At 46.3% G+C, this 21387-nt stretch overlaps 1 protein-coding gene across 5 annotated transcripts; it reads right to left on the bottom strand.

Moving 5' to 3' along the window:
- Nucleotides 1–373: 373 nt before the first annotated feature.
- On the bottom strand, nucleotides 374–20779 carry zgc:158766 (uncharacterized protein LOC100009641 homolog). Of its 5 annotated transcripts, none has more exons than XM_057046286.1 (24): nucleotides 20472–20779; nucleotides 16673–16870; nucleotides 14036–15269; nucleotides 11464–11667; nucleotides 10898–11021; nucleotides 10542–10635; nucleotides 10014–10100; nucleotides 9811–9927; nucleotides 9478–9576; nucleotides 9109–9251; nucleotides 8853–8991; nucleotides 8665–8787; nucleotides 8423–8587; nucleotides 7438–8273; nucleotides 7111–7360; nucleotides 6743–6832; nucleotides 6338–6589; nucleotides 5973–6143; nucleotides 5719–5896; nucleotides 5527–5643; nucleotides 4515–4793; nucleotides 1893–2119; nucleotides 1563–1631; nucleotides 374–705 (listed from the first exon to the last, which is right to left on the bottom strand). In XM_057046286.1, the coding sequence occupies exons 1-23, from the start codon at nucleotides 20538–20540 to the stop codon at nucleotides 1587–1589; spliced, it is 5241 nt and encodes a 1746-aa protein (XP_056902266.1). In that variant the 5' UTR covers nucleotides 20541–20779; the 3' UTR covers nucleotides 374–705; nucleotides 1563–1586. The 5 variants fall into 5 exon arrangements, with proteins under 5 accessions (XP_056902266.1, XP_056902265.1, XP_056902269.1 ...); XM_057046285.1 differs by having other exon boundaries at nucleotides 7111–7363; nucleotides 20472–20777; XM_057046289.1 differs by having other exon boundaries at nucleotides 6338–6562; nucleotides 20472–20777.
- Nucleotides 20780–21387: the final 608 nt, after the last annotated feature.

Below are 21387 nucleotides of genomic sequence, written 5' to 3'. Positions count from 1 at the left end.
TGTTGCATGAACTGAAACTCTGAGCTGAATTCTGTTCTGTGGTTTTCGTCCCCCCGTTGGCTGGGCCTGAGAGCAGAAGCAGTGCGGTGAAGCTGTTATTTCTTACATGCCATTACAGAGCCAAACTTCTTCATTTTCTCTTCTGCCGGGGTTTGTCTAGTGGCATGGGCCGAGTGATAAGTGTGTCTGTGGTTTTTCACCCAGGCTAGTTCTCATGTAACTATCTGCCGTTTGTCTTCAGCTGCTCTCACAGTTTGTTGCTCATGCACACAATTAACCTTTATCGCTCTGGCAGTGATTATTTTGCTCGATAAGACCTTAAAATGGAACCAAATTGGGAAACAAGAAAAAAAGAACTCTATTTTAAACCCTGTAACCCTCTGTACAAACCTCTTTTATTATTAATAGAGGAACAGGAAGGGAAACATTATAAGACACGGGGTGAACTTTTCTTTTAAAAAATACATAATAAAACAAAGCACATCTACAATATAAACACTGATTCCTCCCTAGTTCAATAAAACACATTTCCAGATCACTTAGGTACCGTGGTGGCAGCGTGCGTCACCTGTCAGTTTCAGATTTTACGCCATTGTAATGAAATGTGATGGACTTCCACGTGGTGCTTCCAAGGATTTTCGGCCGTTTGTGCTGATGCACAAACTGCTGCGCCTTCAGGTGGCCTTCAGCTTGAGAACTTCACAGCTGCAATGAAGACAAAAGATCAAATAAATTAAAAAAAGGCCTTTTTTTAACCTTTTGCTTGCATCGGGAGGCAGTGTTTATTTTATTCTGTCAATAAACCAAATGTTTATTTGTATCGACACAGAGAAATATTAAAACAATTGTAATACTTCCTCACTTTCAGACATATCTTATACTGGAACCATCTATTTTTGACGTCATTTTTATAGGTTTACTCTGATTTTAAAGCAACAACTATCTACAGATTAAATATATGATTTTAGTTCATTTGCAGTCAAAAATAATGAACCCTTATTAATAAAATCTTAACATGATGGTTGTAACGGAGCCCTTTTTTTAACCTTTCAAATAATAAAGTTGTTATGACGCTAATTCACTTAAATTCACTCAATTCAAACTTGAGTTAATCTGAGGTCCATTAAATTTTATGCATGGAGTGCCGATTTAGGACTAATATTATGCCATGACCTTTAATCTGTAGATCCTGTAAAGATACTTTATTAAAACTGTAAAAAAAAATGTGTGGCAACAAACACATAACGCAAAGTGTGATGACAGCACCAGGCCATCCGAAGAGCCAAACCACAGGAAATTATGTTAGCATGCATGCTAAATACACATCACATGACACCTCAGTGTCAAACTGATGCACAGAGGAAAAGAGCCCCAAGACACCAAGAGAGGAAAAAAACAAATCAACAATCAAAATGAGAGTTTTGGAACCCAGACCAGGACACGCCATCATGCACAGTACAGGCACCATTTCTGCACATTAGTATACAGGCAACGGGTTCCTCACAGCTGTTAATGAGGCGGCAACGTGAGAAAAAGCCACTCTGGTGACACTGATTACTTACTGAGCTAACCCCCCCAGGTCTCAGTCAGACCACAGTAGAGAGGCCTACTGCTATATGAGAGGTCTTGTTCTGGTGAAAACACAACAGCAGAAGAGTTTTTGAAAGGACCTCGGCGCTTTTCCCATCGACGGCCTTTAAATCTTTGAAACGGCAAGTCCAGCTTCAACACCAGCATGTTTACGGTGTTTTATTAAAAAAAGAACAGATCTTAAAGTAGATTTGACTGGAGTTAAATTAAATAGGCTGTTATAAAAAAATAAAAATAAATCAAGGGTAAGATAATGATGTTTTAGCATGAGGAAATGCTAAAGAACATCATTAAACACGTACTGCTGTGATGAAGTTGGTGCCATTGGGCTGGAGGTCTTCCTCCTTTTGGAACATTAAAGGAGAAGCCATGGTGGAGGAGGGTGTGGAGGAGCACAGGAAAGACGAGGATTCGTTGTTGTTGAAAGAGTCCATGGTGATGCTGGGATGCACAGCTATCGTCAGGGTGCTCAGCCCGGTCACGCTGTCACTGGAGGTGCACTGCGACGAGGTCTCCGAGCTCTCAGTGGCTGTCAGAGGACAAGGACAAAGGTCACTCAAAGGACTGAGTGAATATAAACTGCAACTGGAGGACAGAAACACCACTTTTGTTTATAGTTGTAAATTGGCCCCCTGCCGGGCCACATTCAGAGTTCCTGTCTGAGTTCTCTCACTTCTTATCTGACTTGGTTCTCAGAACAGATAAAGTCATTGTTATTGGAGACTTTAATATCCATATAGACGTAAATGACAACTTTAGAAATGGCTTCATTTCATTACTTGAGTCAGTTGGTTTCCTTCAACAGATAAACCAACCAACTCATAGCTTCACCCTTGATCTAGTTCTGATTTACAGTGTTGAGGTAGAACATGTGTCAGTGTTCCCTCAGAACCCCCTCCTGTCAGACCATTCTTTGATCACTTTTACATTTATGATTAAGGATTCTTCTATGCTCAGAGCACAGTCTATAGCAGATGTCTTTCAGATAATGTGTGTTTCCCCAGGGATCAATCACTATAATCTTAGCCCTGCTGAGGCTGACTCTATTGCTGAAGGTGCAACAGCCTTACTGAGAATCACGCTTGATTCTGTTGCCCCCCTGACAAAGACAATAGTAAATCAGAGGAGGTGTGCCCCCTGGTGTAATTCACATATTAGGACCTCTCCTCTCCTCGTAGCTCATTGCTGATGTTATTTCTTGTATAGTTTCTCTGCTCTCTCCCCCTCCCCCCTTGTATCCATCAACAGGTCTAGCCACCTTTATAGCTGTATGCTGGCCTGCCGACCTCCGACCCTGCTGACCCACTCTACTCTTATACCAGCAGCTTGTACTATTAATGTATCTCTATGATCTCTGCCTATTCTCTCCTCTACCTGTCCTCCCCCTTCTCCTCTCTACCCAGCCCCCCATCAGCAGGAGGGTGCCCCTACATGAGTCTGGTCCTGCTCAAGGTTTCTTCCTGTTAAAGAGGAGTTTTTCCTTGCCACTGTTGCTTGTCTGGGGTTAGGGCCTGGGATTCTGTAAAGCACCTTGAAACAATTTTGATTGTAACAGACGCTATATAAATAAAGATTGATTGATTGACAAGAATATAAGAGAAACTATAAACTAGGCAGGTTATAACAAATATTTGCACTTTATTCCATTTTTTTTAACTTCTTAAAAACAATCATTTTCACTGCGTTTTCTTTGATCCATATTCTTGTCCACCATAAATTTAGGCTTTAGCGTCCCCTGGTGGTAAGAGTAAATAATAAAGGTAATTAAGCCTACTTCAAGTCAAGGTAATAATGAAATGGTTAATAAAAATTAGGGAAAGAAAGCACTCGAAAAGTGGAGACCTGCGCCAAGCAGGTAATTTCCCCACATTGTGAATTACACCATAATTACACCACACTTCTGCAGCTCAACGTGACCAAGACGAAGGAGATGGTGGTGGATTTCAGAAAAAGCAAGTCCCCACCCTCCCCAGTCTGCATCAGTGGGAAGGACGTGGAAATAGTCCCATCTTACAGGTTCCTGGGTGTTCAGCTGGACAATAAACTGGAGTGGTCCACAAACACCGATGCTGTCTACAAGAAGGCCATGAGCAGACTCTATTTCCTCAGGAGACTCAGGTCCTTCAGTGTTTGCAGCAGGATGCTCCAGATGTTCTACCAGTCTGTTATGGCTAGCACCATCTTCTTTGCTGCAGTGTGCTGGGGTGCAGGCATTAAAGCAAAGGATGCCAACAAACTCATCAAAAAGGCAGGGTCTGTTGTTGGCTGTAGACTTGATAACTTGGACGAGGTGGTGAGGGACAGGATGGTGTTGAAACTGCGGACAATCATGGACAGTCCCTCCCACCCCCTCCATAACACAGTGGACAAACTGAGGAGCAGCTTCAGCAACAGACTCCTGCAGCCTCGCTGCTCCAAGGAACGGTACAGGAAGTCATTCCTGCCGTCCGCCATTAAACTGTACAATTCACTCAAACCAACTCAACAATAATTGTGTAATGTTTATGTTGTAATTTTATTTCTAATTTATTCTATATTTATGTATATATGCTTATAATGCTTATAATATGTATATATTATATTATGTATATATTATATATATGCTTATAATATATGCTGTATATATGCTTATAACATTCTAATCTATCTGTATTTATTTTTTTCTGTCTCTTTACTCTGCATTCGCTGCTACTATAATTCAATTTCCCCACGGGGATGAATAAAGTCCATCTTAATCTTAATCTTAATCTTAATAATATAGGTTATATATCTGTTCCTAAAGTTTTGAGTTCTGTTACTTAGTCAGCCAAACTAACAAACGCTGTCACATAACCTCCTTGGCAGAGGTAATAAGTTTATCATAGTAATTAACTAAGAGTAATTAAACTTTAATTCTAAAGCAAGGAAAGATCAGAACTGCTCACTCATAGAGGGTTGACTCCCACTGTCCTGCTCCAGCTCATCCTCCTCGATGCAGTCGTACGGCCACTGAGCAAAGGAGGGGATGTTGGCCATTGGGTACGGATGTGTGTGTGGGAGAGAGGGGGAGGAGTAAAGATGGAGGTTGAGCGAGCCCAGCAACGAGGAGGAGGACTGGCTGCTGGAGGAGGAGGTGCTGCTGTTGGAGATGGTGGAGTGGGGTCGCTTGAAGGAAGTGGCGTGTTCAAAGGAAGGCACAGCAATGGACGCCCTGGTCCTGGCTTCTGTTGTGGAAAGATAGTGATTGTTATTAGTGAACTATTGAGATCTTTGGATGATAATTCATTAGTATCAGGAGGTCTTAATAATTCTTTGAGAAGCCTCCAGCTGATCCAAAAGGCTGCAGCTAGAATTCCGAACAGGTAGTGACAAAACAATCCCATCACTCCTGTGCTGGCTTCTCGTCATTGGCTGCAAATCAAATCTAGAAAAGTCTTTAAAATTGTTTTTCTGCCCTACAAAGAGGTGCCTTCACCCATATGCAGCTGGGACAGGCTCCAGCAGCCCCCCCATGGCCGTGAAAGGGATAAAGTAGCCAAGAAAACATAATTAAACTGGACAAAATGACAGCGTTAATAGCAATAATAGACTAAAAACCTTCCAATTTCATGGTTGACAGTGCTTGAAAAAGACCAAATGTTCCACCAGAGGTGCGAATAAATGACAATGACACACAAATTACAGTTAAAAGTGTAGTCATCTCTTTGGTCTCGATGAGTGTTTTTGACTTATAGTGACGAATGATGTATCGTGACTGCAGCGCTTCTGATTGTTCAGGGTAAAATACGTCAGTTGTAGGAAATATTGCCAGAATTTGAATCATCCCAGGGCATTCCTGGAGAATAGCAGAAGGCACGTTCCTGCATGAGCGTCAGGAGAATCGAGGAGGAGGGGTTTCCGGGAACAGGTAATAACAGAAGCTCTTGAGATCGAACCTGAAGTGAAACAGCAGCTCACCTGTCCCCTTCATGATATAATCAATGGCCCTGTCGCTGATGGCCGCATCGCTTGGCTTAATGTCCATGAAGGGCTTACTTCCAATTCCCATGGACACCATCTCCTGCATGCGCAAGGCTGAAAAGCACGAAATGAGAAAATTTAATAGTAAAAACCACCACTTGATGCAGGTGAAATCCCAATGAGCCAGACCTCGATTTCTGAGCGCCTGTCTCCACAGGATCTTCCCAATGATGGCTGTCCACACGGCCTTGACCTCCGCACTGCTGGCTTGGAGTATGAAGGTGTCCTGTGACTTCCTCCTGCGGAACCAAATCTCGAAGCGTAGGCCGCTGTCCCCGACGTTCTCCGTCATACCGATCTCTGCCGTCTACGCAGAAATGACGCGGAAACTCAGCAAAACGCACGAGCGGCGCGGGTGGGAAGGTGCAATGACACATTCTTACCTTGAAAGACTGTTTGTAGATGTAAATGTCATATCCTCCTTCGATCTTTTTGGTCTTGCTGAACAGGATGAGGTCTTCAAACAAGAAGACATGGCGGAGGTACTTCCTCCTCCCGCACCAGACGATGAACTCGTCCTGGCAGCAGAGCTGACCCTGCTCTTTCAGGTTCACCTGCACAGGAAACACAAGCATCCCCATGCGTCACTGAGAACAATGCCATTCTTGGTGGAATCCTGATCTCGCACCACCAACTGAATAACAGTGATCTCAGAACCAGAAATAGCTTTAATGACCACCGTCCTCTATTACCTTTCCTGCTGTCAAACAATCACAGCCGTACGCGTCTTCGCCCGATTGCTACTTACATCACATCCACGAATAGCATCCATAGCCAGCAGGTCATTGCCATGGCGAAGCTGAAATTTGACCATGTCCTCTGCCGTGCGGAGGTCACTCAGCTCCTGCTCCTGAGACTGACTGCACTCCTTGATCAGGTCTTTGAGCAGCAGAGCATATTTACTCATCCTCTGGATGGGCTTCAGCAAGTAGGACGCTAAGTCCATCTTGTCCCCCAGCTCGATCTGTTTGTTCTGGAAGGAAAATAATTCTATAAAGTGCTGTATGAAAAAAAATAAAATCAATCACTATTATCAACAGCAACAAAGATCTGAAGAGTTTTGTGAGGGGGGGTTAAGGGGGGATCTGTGTGGTGGCATTTTATATTTTGAAATCTTGGCGTTGCTGACATTATGTGAGGTTCCTGAACGCACCTTGAAGAATTCATTCCCATGGCTGCTGAGCAGAGCGTCAGACTGCGGCTTATTCTTGCTGTAGAGGGCATACATTCCAAACTGATCCTCCTGCACACCAGATTAACAAGTTACAGCACTGACTACAGTTGCAGGTATGCAGACATTTCAGTTTGCTTTGTCAAACACAATTGAGCACTGGTTCAACCCAGGCGAAAGTGTTTCAATGGTTTTGTTTGGGTTTCACCAGCAATTATATTCTTATTCTGAAACCCGATCATTCCATTGGTATTAAGTTGCCTTTGAAAACCTTGTTTGTGACAGTTGAACTCATTATTAGATTAGCTGGACCAGCGTGTTGTTTTCAAACTGACGGTTCTCTAACATACATGTCTGAGAAAACAGCTGCTGATCGAGAGTGGACAGTGAGCACACGACTCCAGATCCTTCAGGAAGTACTGAGTGTGAAAGTCCCACAGCTTCTCCACGTTTCCAAAAATGATGCTGCGCTTCCCTCGCAGGTCCTGGGGCAAATCCAGCCGCTCCATCTCTGGGAAATACTGCTCGATGATGTAGCTGAGGGAGCGGACGTACTCCCGCTCCGTGGAAATCATCTCGTCCATGATGTGCTGCACTTTGCTGCTGCACAAAACACACCAGTGTTGTTAGTTTCCATCTATTTTTAATACAAATATGTATAGATTTCACCCACCCACCTGCTCTGTTTCTTAATATCTCCGTCACTGTGTCTGCTGTGCGCCCTGGACGGTGTGGACATGCTACGGCTGCGTCCCAAAGCCGGGCTCGTCACGTCGGGCCTCTGCAGCTTCTTCTCCGCGGACACGTTGTTCGTCACCTCCAAACCCTTGATGTACACGCCCGTGTAGCCGTGAATGTGGCCGGCATCCGAGTGGACGCTGTCCCTTGCGTTCAGCTCATAGCTCACGGTCTTCTTCATGATCTTCTTCATGGGGTGCTTGCGGAGGCGGGCGGTGCCGGTGTAGATGGGCTCCGAGTGGCAGGAGACGGACGAGTCCACGGTGCAGTCGCTGTCCGTGTCCTCAAACATGGACGGACTTTGCCTCAGTTTGCTGTCACAGTCAGAGGGGAAAATGAAGTGCGAGGAGGAGGAGATGGAGCTGGTGGGGCTCTTGGAGTAAGGCTCAGAAGAATGAGGCTTGCTGTCCTCAAAAGGTAGCAGCACGCACGCGTTCGATCCGTGCTGCTCTGGTTTGCTGGGGTCACTCTCTGGGGTCTTTACGTCAGTGGCCGTGGGGTCCTGGGCCGTCGTGGCTCGGGCCAGAATTTCTTCCAGCTGCTGTTTGGTTTGTTGGCATTTATGCCACACAGAGTTCCAGTGCTGCAGCTGCTGAGGGCTTTCCAGGGAGAGCACCATGTTGTTGAGGGTGCTGAAGTTATCCATGGAAAACTTGGACGCTTCTGCGTAGTAGTCCTGGAGGGTCTGCTCCACAGAGGGCGACAGAATCAAGCTTGTGCTGTCCAGACTCAGCTGATGGAAATAATCCTGGCAGTGCTCCATCCACTTGTTCACCTATGCATTTAGAAGTTGCATTTAATCTAGTTGAAGTTACCGTTTTGTTATGAATTCAATATCATGTCTGTTCAAAATCGTGACTACTCGGTGGTCTTCTGAAGAAAACATCACCAGCAGGACGAGCAGATAGAGGTTTGAACACTTACTGAGTCATAGAATTCATAGAGATTTGTAAGGATTTCTAAGTGGTCCTTCCTTCTCTCTACTTGGCTCAGAATGGAGCCCAGATGTTGTTTAAAGTCCATCAGGGCAGAGCCTGGAAGGGACTCTGGGGACTCCTTCACCAGCTGCAGACCATGTCTCTGCTGGTGCTGTCACGACGGGGACACACACAATTTAACCTGAGGAACATGTACGTAGAAAGTCAACAAGGAACGGCGGTGCTTACCACGGACTCCTCCAGAAAGTGCTCCAAACTGGCTCTCATCTCCTTGATTTTGGCCACCGACAGAGTTTGTGATTCCAGAGGTACGAGCTGCTTCTCTCCCTCGCTGCTGAACCAGACTTTGATCTAAAGAGACCGTTGATCAGTGTCCAGAAAAGCAAGAGTAAAACAGTACAAAAGGAAAAGCTCACCTGCTGTGTTTGCTCTTCAAACATGCGCACCTCCAGCAGGCTCTCCAGCTCCTTCTGACACTTGTTGGACAGAATCACAAGTTTGTGGACTTCTTCGTCTACTTGGTTGTACAGCGCACTTAACATGTCAATGGCATCTCTGAGTAAACACAGAAATAAAAACAACAATAAGAGGGTGGAATTTGTCTTTTTTTCCCAAAATTTCTAACACAACCAAAATCAGGATGCTCTTTGAGAGACAGAGAGTTCATCCTACTTGTAGTTTTCATTCTCACAGGCTTCTTCTTTCCTGATGCGGGCCAGGACGGTGCCTCCTTCTAGACGCAGCCGGTTTAGCTGCGTGTCGTCCAGTACCTTCTTCATGAGGTGTCGCTGCTGCTCCAGCACCTCAGACACTTCCTGAGTTCAACATACAAAGACAAATAAAGAAAAGATGTTAGTTAAATTATGGAGATACTAGATTAGTCTCAGCTAACTGGAAAATGAATTCCTGTGCTGGACAGAGGGCAGCACTGGGCCATTCTATATAAGTAGAGACGCATAATTCATAAATCCAGACAGTGTGTGTGTGTGTGTGTGTGTGTGTGTGTGTGTGTGTGTGTGTGTGTGGGGGGGTGAGCCTAACCTTTGACGTCTTTAAGTTGCCGCTGTTGCCCAGTGAGTCGATCGACTGCTGCAGGGAGGAGATAGCTGCAGAACAGCTGCTGGCGAAGGGTTCAATTTTCTGTGAGAGACGGACAAAATAATAAATCACACAAGCTCATAGGCGCATCCATGCATGGATAAAGAGTGGAACATCACAGCAGCCTGACAATAAACTGTCCATTGGGTCAGAATTGGCACGTTAAAATAAAGACTGTGACAAACCCGCTGCACTAACAGGGGACCCAGGTCATTAAATATCTTAAAGCACTGGGCCTTTATTAGTCCCGAGTCTAAACACCGCTGCCACACCCACCTGCCTGAAGTGGATCCAGTGGCTGTGGTCGTAGTGGAAGGTGCCGTCCAGGTCTCGCGTGAGCTGGTTTTGGTCAATGTGCTTCAGCAAGGCTTTTAGAGATGTCAACGTTTCAGTCTGTGAAGCGAGGAAAAAACCATCAATTCTGCAACAAATATTTACATTTTCACATTTCTTTAGGTTAAAGATCTGTCTTTAATTACCTGCACATTCATGTCTCTCTCTGGTTTGGCCACTGTCTCTTTGTCCACCAGGAAGAGAACCGAATAAAGTGCATTTGGTACCAATGCCTTCAAGTGGAGAAAGCAAATTACAGTACATGTATATTCTTTACACGAACATGAGTATTTCATTTGGCTCTAAACGCTGCGGTTTACATCAGTAAGAAACTCATCATCGTAGCCTGATGATAGGTCTCCTGCGAGTCAACTGCAGCGCACCAGCTCCCAGTATGTGGTTAAAAGCAGACAAGTAAGCACAAGTTTCTCCACAGGAGCCCTGAGGCAGCCCTTTTGAGCAAGAATATCTTTGGGTCTGCCTTCGCTGCAGACTCAAACAGCGTCTGCCTCTTTTAAAACCCAAACTGTGTCAGGGACACGACAGACGGGGCGAGGAAATGAACAGAGTATCTTCGGGAGACATGGCATCAAAGCCTTGAGGAGTTAGCAGAGCCGGAAAATTCTCTGGGTGTGTGTTGGAAGGTAATTACATATTATCAAGGCCAGGCTCACCTGCAACTCAGACAGAGACAACAACAGAGCTGGAACAGGCTGCTGCCTCCTGCCGTCTATTACAACAGACAGGCCTTGATCTCGCCTTTCCTTCCTGAAAGTGAAGCGCAGCAATTAGCATCCTCTCTGAAATAACTCCAAACAATAACCATCTTTGGTATGAAATCAGTAGATTTCACTGGCTGGAAGAAGAGAAAATGTCCACATGATGATTTCATAGCATTGATTGTTGGTCTGAATGCATTTAGAGTCCAGCGATATCTAAATTACTGTTTAAAAAAGCTATTTGAGGTGACAGATGGGACGGTTAATGATTCCAAACACAGGAAAGACATAACGGAAGGGTCATGACTGACCGCAGTGTGGAGTAGTAGTAACCAAGTAAACAGGTGAGGTCATTGACCGTGCAACTCTCCCCGGCCCACACCTGAGCTCTGGCGCACACCTGCAGCACCGCCCTCCCACCACGATCTCTGCTTCCTGGAAGAGAAAAAGCCAGCAGAGGGTCAACCACCACACAAACGTCTGCAAACGCTTTCATGATCCAGACCCTCCGGGAGTTCCAGAAGCTGGAAGCACAAACCAGATGAGAACACGACTTCTAAAAAGAGTGTTTTTTAAGTGAAGCTAATGATAGCTGCTTTGTTAGCCCACTTGCATCTAAAATAATCACATTAACTTCCAGCTATGTGTAATTACTTCCACTCTGTATATGTATTAAACCACAATAGGGAGATTGATCAGCGAATTTCCACATGTGCTATGCATATGTGGAAATATATACAATCTAAAACTAAAATTTGGTTGACTTGATTGTTGCAAGTCTTTAGCTGTGAGTAAGACAATCATACAGATCCCTTCAGATCAAGTTAGGAATCTGTCCAAAAGACGGGCCGTTATAACGCCGTCACTCTTCCTCTACCTGGCAGGATCACGGCCCCCGATGTGAAGAGCTCCTGATTGACCTCTGACACCAGTTTGGGGAGAGCTGAGCTGCTCTCGCATGAAGGCCTTGATACGGGCGCCAGCGTGATGGCTGATCCATTGGCACTTTTAGGAGAGTGTGAATCCTCGCTGATGAGTCTGTGTCGCCTGCCCTCGCCGCTGACGCCGTCGCCACGCTGGCCTGAGGAAGCAGTCATAAACAGACACCATAAATCCGGCAGATTAGCCGAGCGATACTTTTAGAGCAACAAACGCATAAAAATAGCAGTGTGTGGGGTGTGTGTGTTAAACAGGTTTCATTTCACCCCAGACCAATTTTCCCGTAAATCTCATGTAGCGAGCGTTTATTAGTGGCGAGGGAGGCGTGTTGCCGTGGTGACTTCACTCTGACTCATCCTGGAGGCCAGGTGTTTCGTCAGGCTGACTCATGGATATCCGCTGGTGTTATTAGACCTGCCGGTGTTGTTATCGCTGCACCCTTCCATACCTTCAGGCATTGTTTAATGGAATGGCGCTCGCCTCATTCACACGTAGAATCATACTTAATCAACCCGATTCAGCTGTTTGAGCGGCAAATTTCCTGACGGAGCACAATATGTCAGATTTGCACTCTTTGATAAATTAGGCGACAGCATAAATGCAAACGAACCCCGACCGATACCCATAATCTTTCGGTACCGACACCTGTGTGTATTCTGTGAAACCCCTTTAAAGGGCTGTAACTTTTTATGTCTTGTGGCCATGTTTGCAGAGACCTGTTTGCCTGTTTGCAGGTGTTTGACCAGGTGACGCCTACGGCTAGTCTGACCACGATAAACCTCTGTGCCTTTAATTCAGCCCGCTGCAGCACCAGGGAGTGATAAAAATGCTTTGTAGGGTTATCTCTGTCCAATATCTCTGTATAGTAAAGCATTTCAAACGCCCCCAGCGTCCATGTAAACCTGAAGGGGACGACCCCTGAGCCGACAGGCCTGATTAAATGATTAACGATCGGTGACAGATCCATGTTGTGCGTTGCTTTCCAAACAACTTGCAGGCCTTGTGTTCATGTGTTCCTGCTCCGTTGTGTGACAGTAAACCCTCCCAGCTCGGGCTCTATTGTCTTTCATCATTCAGTGCGTTTCCTGTGCGACAGTGTGGCCGGGCTCGTGTTTGCCTCTTGTTTCCTAAATTGCTTTGTTTTCACAGGAAGCGGCAAATGTGGAGTAAAGCCTCTCGAGTACTGCCCTCTGTGAAAGTGCCTTTGCACAGTCTGCAGGACACGTTTTCAGACTCCAAAAACAGCTACCTGAGCTTTGAGCTTTACATCAGATCGCGGTGGAAAAAGTTGTGATATAGTTTTCAATCACCCACATCAAGTAGTTCCCAACGTGACTGCAGGTCAGGTTTTGTCTTTCTGGACTGAATGGACTCTCCAAAGACACAAGCGGAGTGTGAAAGGCTTTTCTCGGATCCCTGGTGGCTGATTGATTCACAAAGGAAACTTTTGTCAATGAGTGAACACATGTGGGATCAGTGCAGCCCCCAGTTCTGCACTAACAAAGTAGGGTCATCTCTTTGTGGGATGCCGGGCGCCATGTGATTGGTTTACAGGGTTTCCAGAATCCTTTGTTACCTTTGAAGTGTTGTTGTGGGAAACCTGCATTGCAACAGCTGGAAAATAATCCCTCCTGAGATCATTTCATGAACGCTACAGCCAATTAAGTCCTGCATTTCTGTTCACTGACTTACATCCAACACCTTTACACTGTACCATACAGTAGCATAACAGATATAAGGTCTGTGCCAGCTTTATTTCCTGGGAACTCTGGTTGAGCTGAGTCAAATGTCAATTTCCATGAAATTGTTGGAAGGATCCCCCCAGGAGCTCCTCTGCTTTCCAGAGCTGCAGTGTAGTATGACACAATGCATACTGACTGTGGTTAAGAAAATACATTTGTGGATAAATCCCTGTTTCCAGGGTGGGGCTAAACACACAAGAGCTAATCCGAGCAATCTGTCAGCAACGGCAGTTATTAACGCTCCGTCGTTATGAGCTGATTCAACTGGGATACAACTAAAACTGCCTAACAAAAACAGCCGGGCCTAGTCTAGCTCTAGGGCGTAATTAATCAGACAGGTGAGAAAACAGCACTTTCTAGCTATCCAGAGTTGCGCTTTCACACCCTGGTGTTGTTGCTGCTTGATAAGAGATAAATGGCTCAACTGCTGCTTGATGGTTCGAACACGTCAAGAATAAAAGCATATCGCTGCAGTAAATTCTTGATACAAATCGCTCTTTGTAGAGCCGACATTTTAGACAGTTGTCAATGGTGACGCTACAGCCACTGGACCTGACCTGCCTCCATTCAACTCAGTGTTTGTGTTTCCATTGTCAGCATCACACAAACTTTTGGGAGCGTCCCCGATGCTGGTCAGCTTTCCGTTGAGAATGGAGGGAGAGACTATTGTTGACGGAAACTGCATCCATCTGGAGCGAGCAGATCATACCAGATGGGGAATTGCTGAACAGCCCCATGCAAAATGAACCGCAGGACAGAACCGCATACCTGACTCCTCCTTGTTGGTCCTTCTCTCCGACCCAGGAAGTGCCGCCTCGACGTCTAGCTTTCCGAAACGCAGAGCATAGCCGTTCATCAGTTTTTTCGGGGAAATGTTGACGGTGCCTCCGGAGGATGATCTTTCCCGGTGGCCTTTAACGTGGCCGCCTTTGTTTGTTCTCTCCAGTGACTTTGAACGTCTCTCCGCCCGCCTCTCAGCGCTCCTCAACCCCCTTTGTAAATACAGCAAAGGTGTGCTGGGCCTGGATTCATCGCTGCTGAGCCACCCCCGACCAACCAGCCTTCGCGACAAGAGTTCTCTAGAAGGAGTTCTGGCCTCAGGGCTGCTGCCAGGTGTCACTGCTCTATCTCCCAGGGCAATGCTGTGCTCAGACTGTTCCTCCAGGATGGATTCAGAGCTGGACCCAAGGCTCATGGGGTTCTGCAGGGCTTCCATGTAAGACTTCCTGAAAAGTCTCCTGCTCTCAAATGCTACAGAGTCCCTTGGGGGACGGCGACGACATCCTGGGTTGCTAAGGTCTGTGGTGAAAGAGAGCATCTTGGACCCAGGCCCCCCCCCTCTCCCATCATTGTCTTCGGACTCCTGACCTGTCTCACACTCTTCACCAGACCTTTCAAGTTTAATTATAGGTACTGCAGTATCACTGGTACCATGGACCTCACCATTTGGGTCCATGGGGTTTCTGTTTGGGGAGGTGGGCTCAGAGAAGATAGAATCAGTCCCCTGAGAGTGCAGCGACTCTATCGAGCTGCGGTGGCTGTCCAGGGTCCCGGTGGATCCGCTGGTGCTGCAGGTGCTGAGATGACCACGGAAGGCGCCTCTGCTGCAGCGCGCTTGCATGATGGTGTCTGACGTGCTGCTGACAAACAGTGGGTTGACCACGTTCTTCCACGGCGTCCTGTACACGGCTGTGCCGGTGGTGAGCAGGCAGTTCTGGAGCGGGTGCAGGTTACGGTCCCGAGTTACATTCTGCAGAAACTCAGCTGTGAAGACGCTGCCGTACATGCTCTCCGTGATGGGGATCTCCGTGATGGCTTGTCCGCTGGCTGACAAGCATTTTATCACCAGTTTGGCAGCCTTGCGACCCAGCGGAACAATCTGGAGGTAGAAGTCTCCTTGCTTTAGTCGCACTTTGTGCAGAGGGGCGAGCTGCAGGATGACCTTCTCGTGGATGCAGAGAGGCCAGCCTTCATGGTAAAACAGCAATCCTCTGAACCTCACCTGAGAGAAAACAGAAGCCAGTCAATAGCCACTCCCTCAGAGAATTATTAACTGTCTGTCAGAGCTCACGTCACATCTGCAGAGCTGCGTTTTATGCAATGACTGCATGAATCACTGTCAGCTCCGTTTGGCTTAAGAGGCAAACCTGTCTGATCAGGCCTTGTTTTGCAGCAACTGCAACATTAAGTCTCCCTATGATGAAATCAAACAAAAAAGAAAAACAGACCCTTGGGGAGAAACAAAAACCCTCGCTCAAGGCTCGGGGTTTTTCATTTCTTATGAATGTAACGTATGAGCATATGATCCTACTCTGAAGATTCTCATATTGCCTAGATCACAAAGACTTTCATGCACAGCGACCTGTTCTTGGGGGTTAGGGGGGCAAGCTTAGGAGAAACTATTCCTCCATGGTTCTCCTTACATAGTGTAATCGCCACAGAGATGAATACTGGGGAGTCGTGTTTCAGCGCTTTGGTCAGTTCTTATCTCTGGCAATGAAAGCTTGTGAGAAAGAATATTGAATTTCTCTCAGAAGCTGAAGGGTGCTCCTCTCAGCCTCTCAAACTGACCACAGTTTGAAACTCTGTCCCTCCATTCAGCTTTGAAGAATGCCCAACTGTGTTGCAGTCTCATGCCTCTCCTTCCCACTCACTCTCTGCGCTCTTCCCACATTCTTTTGTCGCAAGTATTTTCCTCTGCTTTATCATTAAAGATGTTTGTTGTTACACGCACCAGTTGCAACGGTTGACGGGAGTGAGCACAAGGCTCATGCATACAGACATGTTTTCTTGTCACCGTGACCTTTCTCAGCCTTTTGGTAATCACAGACTGAACACTAGAAAATGGAATTATCTGTTATTCACCTCCCTCCCCTCACATAGGCTTGAAGCTAGTCTTCTTTTAACTTTGCGTAAGATCGAGACTGACCAACATGCTAACACATGACTGAATGAATGAAACCTGTTCTGTGTCCAAAAGTATCAGATGTACTTTCCTACCAATAAACACCACTATGATATTACGCAACCAATATCAACAACGCCTAGTCAAATCATGCTCTGGAAATAAATGATTGATAAGTCTTAGTCACTGAGATTACATATTACTAGAATGCACCGTAAAATGTTATCTAGTGATGAGTATAAAATAAACATGGAATTTTAAAATATTTCACAACGAGCACACGGGGTTGTTTATAGTTGTCGGAATGTTTGTCTAATAATGAAGGAGCGCTCACTTGCTAAAACTATTTGAGCTAAGCTAATTAGCTGTCGGGAGTCTTCGCTAATCCTAATGTATGACTGAGGAAAAGGAAGCAGATAAGTGAAGGAAAAAGAATGTACAACACTAAATCCCTTCATGGTGTTAAAATATCCAAATAAAGGTGTCTCAGATGAACTCACACAGGTTTCCTGCTGGATGAGCTGCAGTATCCTTTTGGAGGGCAGCAAGAAGTCAATGAGGCAGCGGAGGCCGTCTCCCCTGTACTGCCTTTCCACCACGCTGAAGAGCTGCCACAGGACGGTAGCAGCGGTGACGCCGAAGGGTCGGTACAGAGCCGACAAGGTGCTCTGGATACAACTGTCCAAAGACTCTGCGTCCTGAAGGAAGAAAAGGGGTGAAAGAAACAGATTAGAAATGTGCTAAACACATCACACGTATAGCAGTGATAGTATATATGACAAACTGAGCATTAAAAAAGTCCACCACTTCTTCAGTTACAAGTTTAACTTTATTGGTATCTCAGATATAAACACAGGACTGCACTTATTCATGAGTGTGAGCCTGATCACACTCAGCCACTCATACAGGAAGTTTGAACATGACAGGAAATGTCAGCCATGATGATCTTTCCATCGGAGAGAGGAAACACCCGGTGAAAGTGGCGTCACTCTCGGCGGGTGCAAACCTCAGAACTGGAAAATCTACCAGAGTCCAGTCGCTGCAGGGATGCTGCGGTGTTGCCCAATGGTGCCACTCACGTCAGTACGTACTATCATGTGAGCCCCACCAGCCCCAGCAGAACGGATGATCATCCCTGATGATTTTGACCTGCTGTTATGGTTTTGTTCACTCAAGGTTCAAGTTGTGACCTTCCTCTCATCGGTCTCACCAAGGCCAAACATCAACTCATTTATCTGTCCTTCCCGAATGGAACTAAAACCGACACAACTACCTGCGATAATGAGCACAGAAAAATCGCTGGGAAAGTCCCACTTGAAGACAAATGTACGCCCTGTTGGAGAACGTGGGCATCGACTTTCCACAAGAATGTCAGCGCTGCATTTACATAACAATAAACGTGTGTAAGAAATGCTGCTCAGAAATCAAAAGAGTTATGCTTCACTGAATTCGGCCCATCGGCCAGCGCATGTTTCACTCTTTGTGAGATCTGTCCTGTTGATCTAAACAACTCAGCACCATCAATTAGAGGAGAGCGAGTACAGTTCAGTGCATTGGTACACATGCCACGACTCCACGACAAGGCCCTCATTGTGCACTCCGCCTCTCTAAGTGGTATGTGCGGTACAGTGTTGGTGCCCTGAAACAAAACGCCAGTCAGCCGGCTTTTAGAGAGAGACAAAAATGTCTCTCGGCATTAGTCACTGTTGCACCAGGGAGGAGAAAAATAACACCGTGCTTTATTGGTGGAAACCTAACAATAGCAGGAAAGGCTTTCGCTACATTGCTCAGACTGGACGGGTACATTTCTCTGCAGTTTCCCAAGGTAGAGCAGTATGGATTATGGCTTTGTAGAACAATTCCTCAACGTAGGAGAGGCTTGAGCTCAGGTATCCATCAAATGCTCTCAACACAGTGGACAGGTGTAGTAAACTAATACTACAAAGTGGACACAAAAAACACTCTAACAACAATGGAGGCACAACACAATGGTCGCACCTAAGAGGTAAACAGCATGACATCATCTACCTGCCGATTCCTTACATAAGGCTTAATGCCTACAGCTTTCCACACCTGATTATTGGCAGACACGTGCATGTCTCAGCACAATGACTGAGCTTAGCCACCGGAGCTGAGCTTCCCATCCGCTGTGAGCCACAGAGGAATGCGGGGAGGATGGCGGTGTGTGTCTAGTCTCAAACCCTGAACCGGGACAGGAGCAGATTGGGAACTCCCACCCTCTCTGATGCCAGGTCTTTGTAGGCAGCTGTCTGCCTGATAGAGGACTGCGGTGGGTAATTAATGCTTTCAGGCCCCAGGTGGGACACTTTTGTCTCCACTGTTGGTAAACCAGCTGTTCTGATGGTAGCCAGTGTGCAGACCCAGAAAGGTGTGTGTGTGTGGGGGGGGGGGGGTCGTCTCACACAGAAACACCCCCCTATAATATAATGCAAGTTGCGGAGTAATTCTTTTATTTGATGGAGACACATTTGTTTCACGAATAGCGAAATGCATTTAAAACCCCGTGTGAACAGAGAAAAGAACGCAAGTCATGTATGGGAGGAACAGAGAGAGAGGGGAGACATGACAGGGAAAGAAAGAGAGGGAGTGAACAAGAGCTGGCCACTGACACATTTAGTAGGTCAGAAACACAAAAGCCAATGCCTACCAGGCCTCCAGTGGAGCATGAAGCCACCAGTGGAGTGTAACAGGAGATCCCTGGAGCCCCCATACAGACCGCTCACTAGCCAACCAACTACCGGCAGCCTCAAAGACGAGCGAGCCGACAAAGACCACAGGTTGCTCAGACCTGCCTCGCTGCCAGGTGCCAGAATGCCAACAAAAGAGATGAGGGGGTCCTAAATAAAGAGGCTGCAGTTTGATGCAGCTTTTGATCTCCTCCGATCGAAACCTTATCTGATGAGGGGAGACGTGAGGCAGGGATTCCGAGTCAAAATCTGGACGGGGTCACACATATAGCAGCTTATGTTGCATTGAAGAAGCGCGTCTTCCTGTCCAACTCTCTCATACAAGCTCGATGAATATGAGAACAGCGGATATTCCAGCAATTGTTCGAATATTATCTGGTGATAAACTGTAAACACCAAAAGGCCCACACTGACTGTGTGGCAAACACAGCTGGCTGGGCCTGTGGTGACAGCCAGATCAGGAATAATAGTGTCTGCTGGTGATAAAAAGGGCCACCCACACATCTACAGAAAAGAACTGCATGATTCTATTCATTATATGGCTCTTAATGCGGCACTTCTGGAAAACAAAAGGCCATAAAATGCATCATTAATGGAAATTCACCATGCTGGTGAGATTAAACCGTGTGACACAAGCGAAGATGTATGACAAACAAGACAGCGACAAAACCCTGCACGTCTGTGGCGGTCAAGATTCCCACACTGGTAATCATAAAAACATGATTCATGAGTTCACTTGGCTACAAACGACTGCATCCTACAGGACGTAAACAACAGCGGAAGGATATTTTCCCGATAGCTCTGACAAGCACACACAGATACAAAGAGAAAAACGAATGGAAGTCCTTCAACCAATCAGACAAGTGATTAACACTGACAGAGGAGACAAAGGGTTCTGACTAAGCCCGCTGATACCTCTGCAGGGTAAATATAGCAGGAGAGCATTCCGGAGCATGTCGAAGGATGATAAAGGAAATCAAGTTATCAAAGAAGACATAAACCTCCGTTTTCTACTGACATCTGTGATAGACATAACATGTTTCCCTGTAGATTAAACCGCTGCTTCCACTTGTGATTAATGTCTGACTGCTGAAACCCAAATCCATCATTTGAAATAAACACGCCCGCATATGTCAAGTCTCCGCTTTAAGTGTTTAGCTTCCTGTCAAGTCTGCCTTTAATCCCCACATCTAAGCAGCAGGAATAGGTTTGTAATTGCAATCAGCACGTGGAGAACATGTTTAGACATCAATATCTCGCTCCCGGTGAACTTCAAAATGAACAATGTGTACTGAAAACAAGCATAGATGCACAAAAAAACCCCTGGGAGCAGCGCAGCACCTTTCTCTGAGAACGCAGGTGCCAACAAGGGGAAAATAAAAACAGAAAATGTCTAAAATAGAAGGAATTGCAAGTGCCTTTGCCACATTCTAAAAAATCTACCTGCTGTATTTTGACTGCAGAGCAAGTTGAGACAGGCACGCACGCTGCGGTGACGCCAAGTTTACACTGATTACACTTTAAAAAGTATTAAAAACCACCAAAACAAAGAAACGGAAGCTGTGAAGACATACAGTATTTGAGTTTGTACCTTAATGCTCAGGTAGTTGTCACAGCTTCGGGACTTTGCTCTGGAGTGCATTTTGCCCAGCAACAGCATTCAGACACCCGACAAAACAACAAACATACGCAAAGAAATACGAGTCGTCAAATCCACGTGCTAAAATCTGGCGTGCCGTCCAGCCTGCGACTTGCTGCTGTGAGCTCAACAGGTCCCATGGCTCTCCCCAGCTGCTGCTCCCTCACTCCCTGTGTTGCGTTGTGGGCAACTGGAGGGGACTGAGCTCCCGTCAGAGCGTGAGAGAGGCAGCGCACCGGCTTCCTCGTCATCCACCCTCCCTTTGCAGTAACCTACCCCCGCCCTGCAGCCACTGCTTCTGCTGTCTCTGCTCCCGGAGCCTCCTACAGCTGAATAAATGCACACAGCTGCAATTTCGGCCTCATCCTCCAGGGAAAAAACACAAAAAAAACACTACCTGACCTGCTCAACACAATTGCCCCGAGCACACCCTCCCCTACACTCAAAACAGCAGGGGTCAGCCTCTGACTAAACTCTCCTCTGTCCCCCCATGACCCCTTGCACTCCTACCTCCACCGGCAGATCCCCTCCACCCGTCCAGCCACAATGGTCTCTGGTCTCTCTTTGTACTGACAATACAAATGGACCAGGGATTCAGTTTATTCTGCCGCTATTCAAAAGGAAAAAGAAAGAAGACATCAGCAAAGGATTGGAGGCTCGGGTGGCTCGCTACCAAGGCAGGAATACTGTCCGGGAAATCTTTTAACTGTTGCTTTTACTGAAGCGGCACATTGGGACGTCTTCCTTTTTGCACTCTGATATTTCCAAAGCTTTCCGGGACCATGTGACATCTACACCAATGTGGCTCTTTAGTTTAAAAAAAAAAAAAGAATTCCCCCTCCTGGAAGTCTGAGAGGCAACTGTTTAC

Source organism: Takifugu flavidus, chromosome 10 (genome assembly GCF_003711565.1).
Source record: "Takifugu flavidus isolate HTHZ2018 chromosome 10, ASM371156v2, whole genome shotgun sequence".
Lineage (NCBI taxonomy): Eukaryota > Metazoa > Chordata > Actinopteri > Tetraodontiformes > Tetraodontidae > Takifugu > Takifugu flavidus.
Note: the sequence above shows the minus strand (reverse complement) of the source record. Positions and strands in the feature narration are given on the sequence as shown.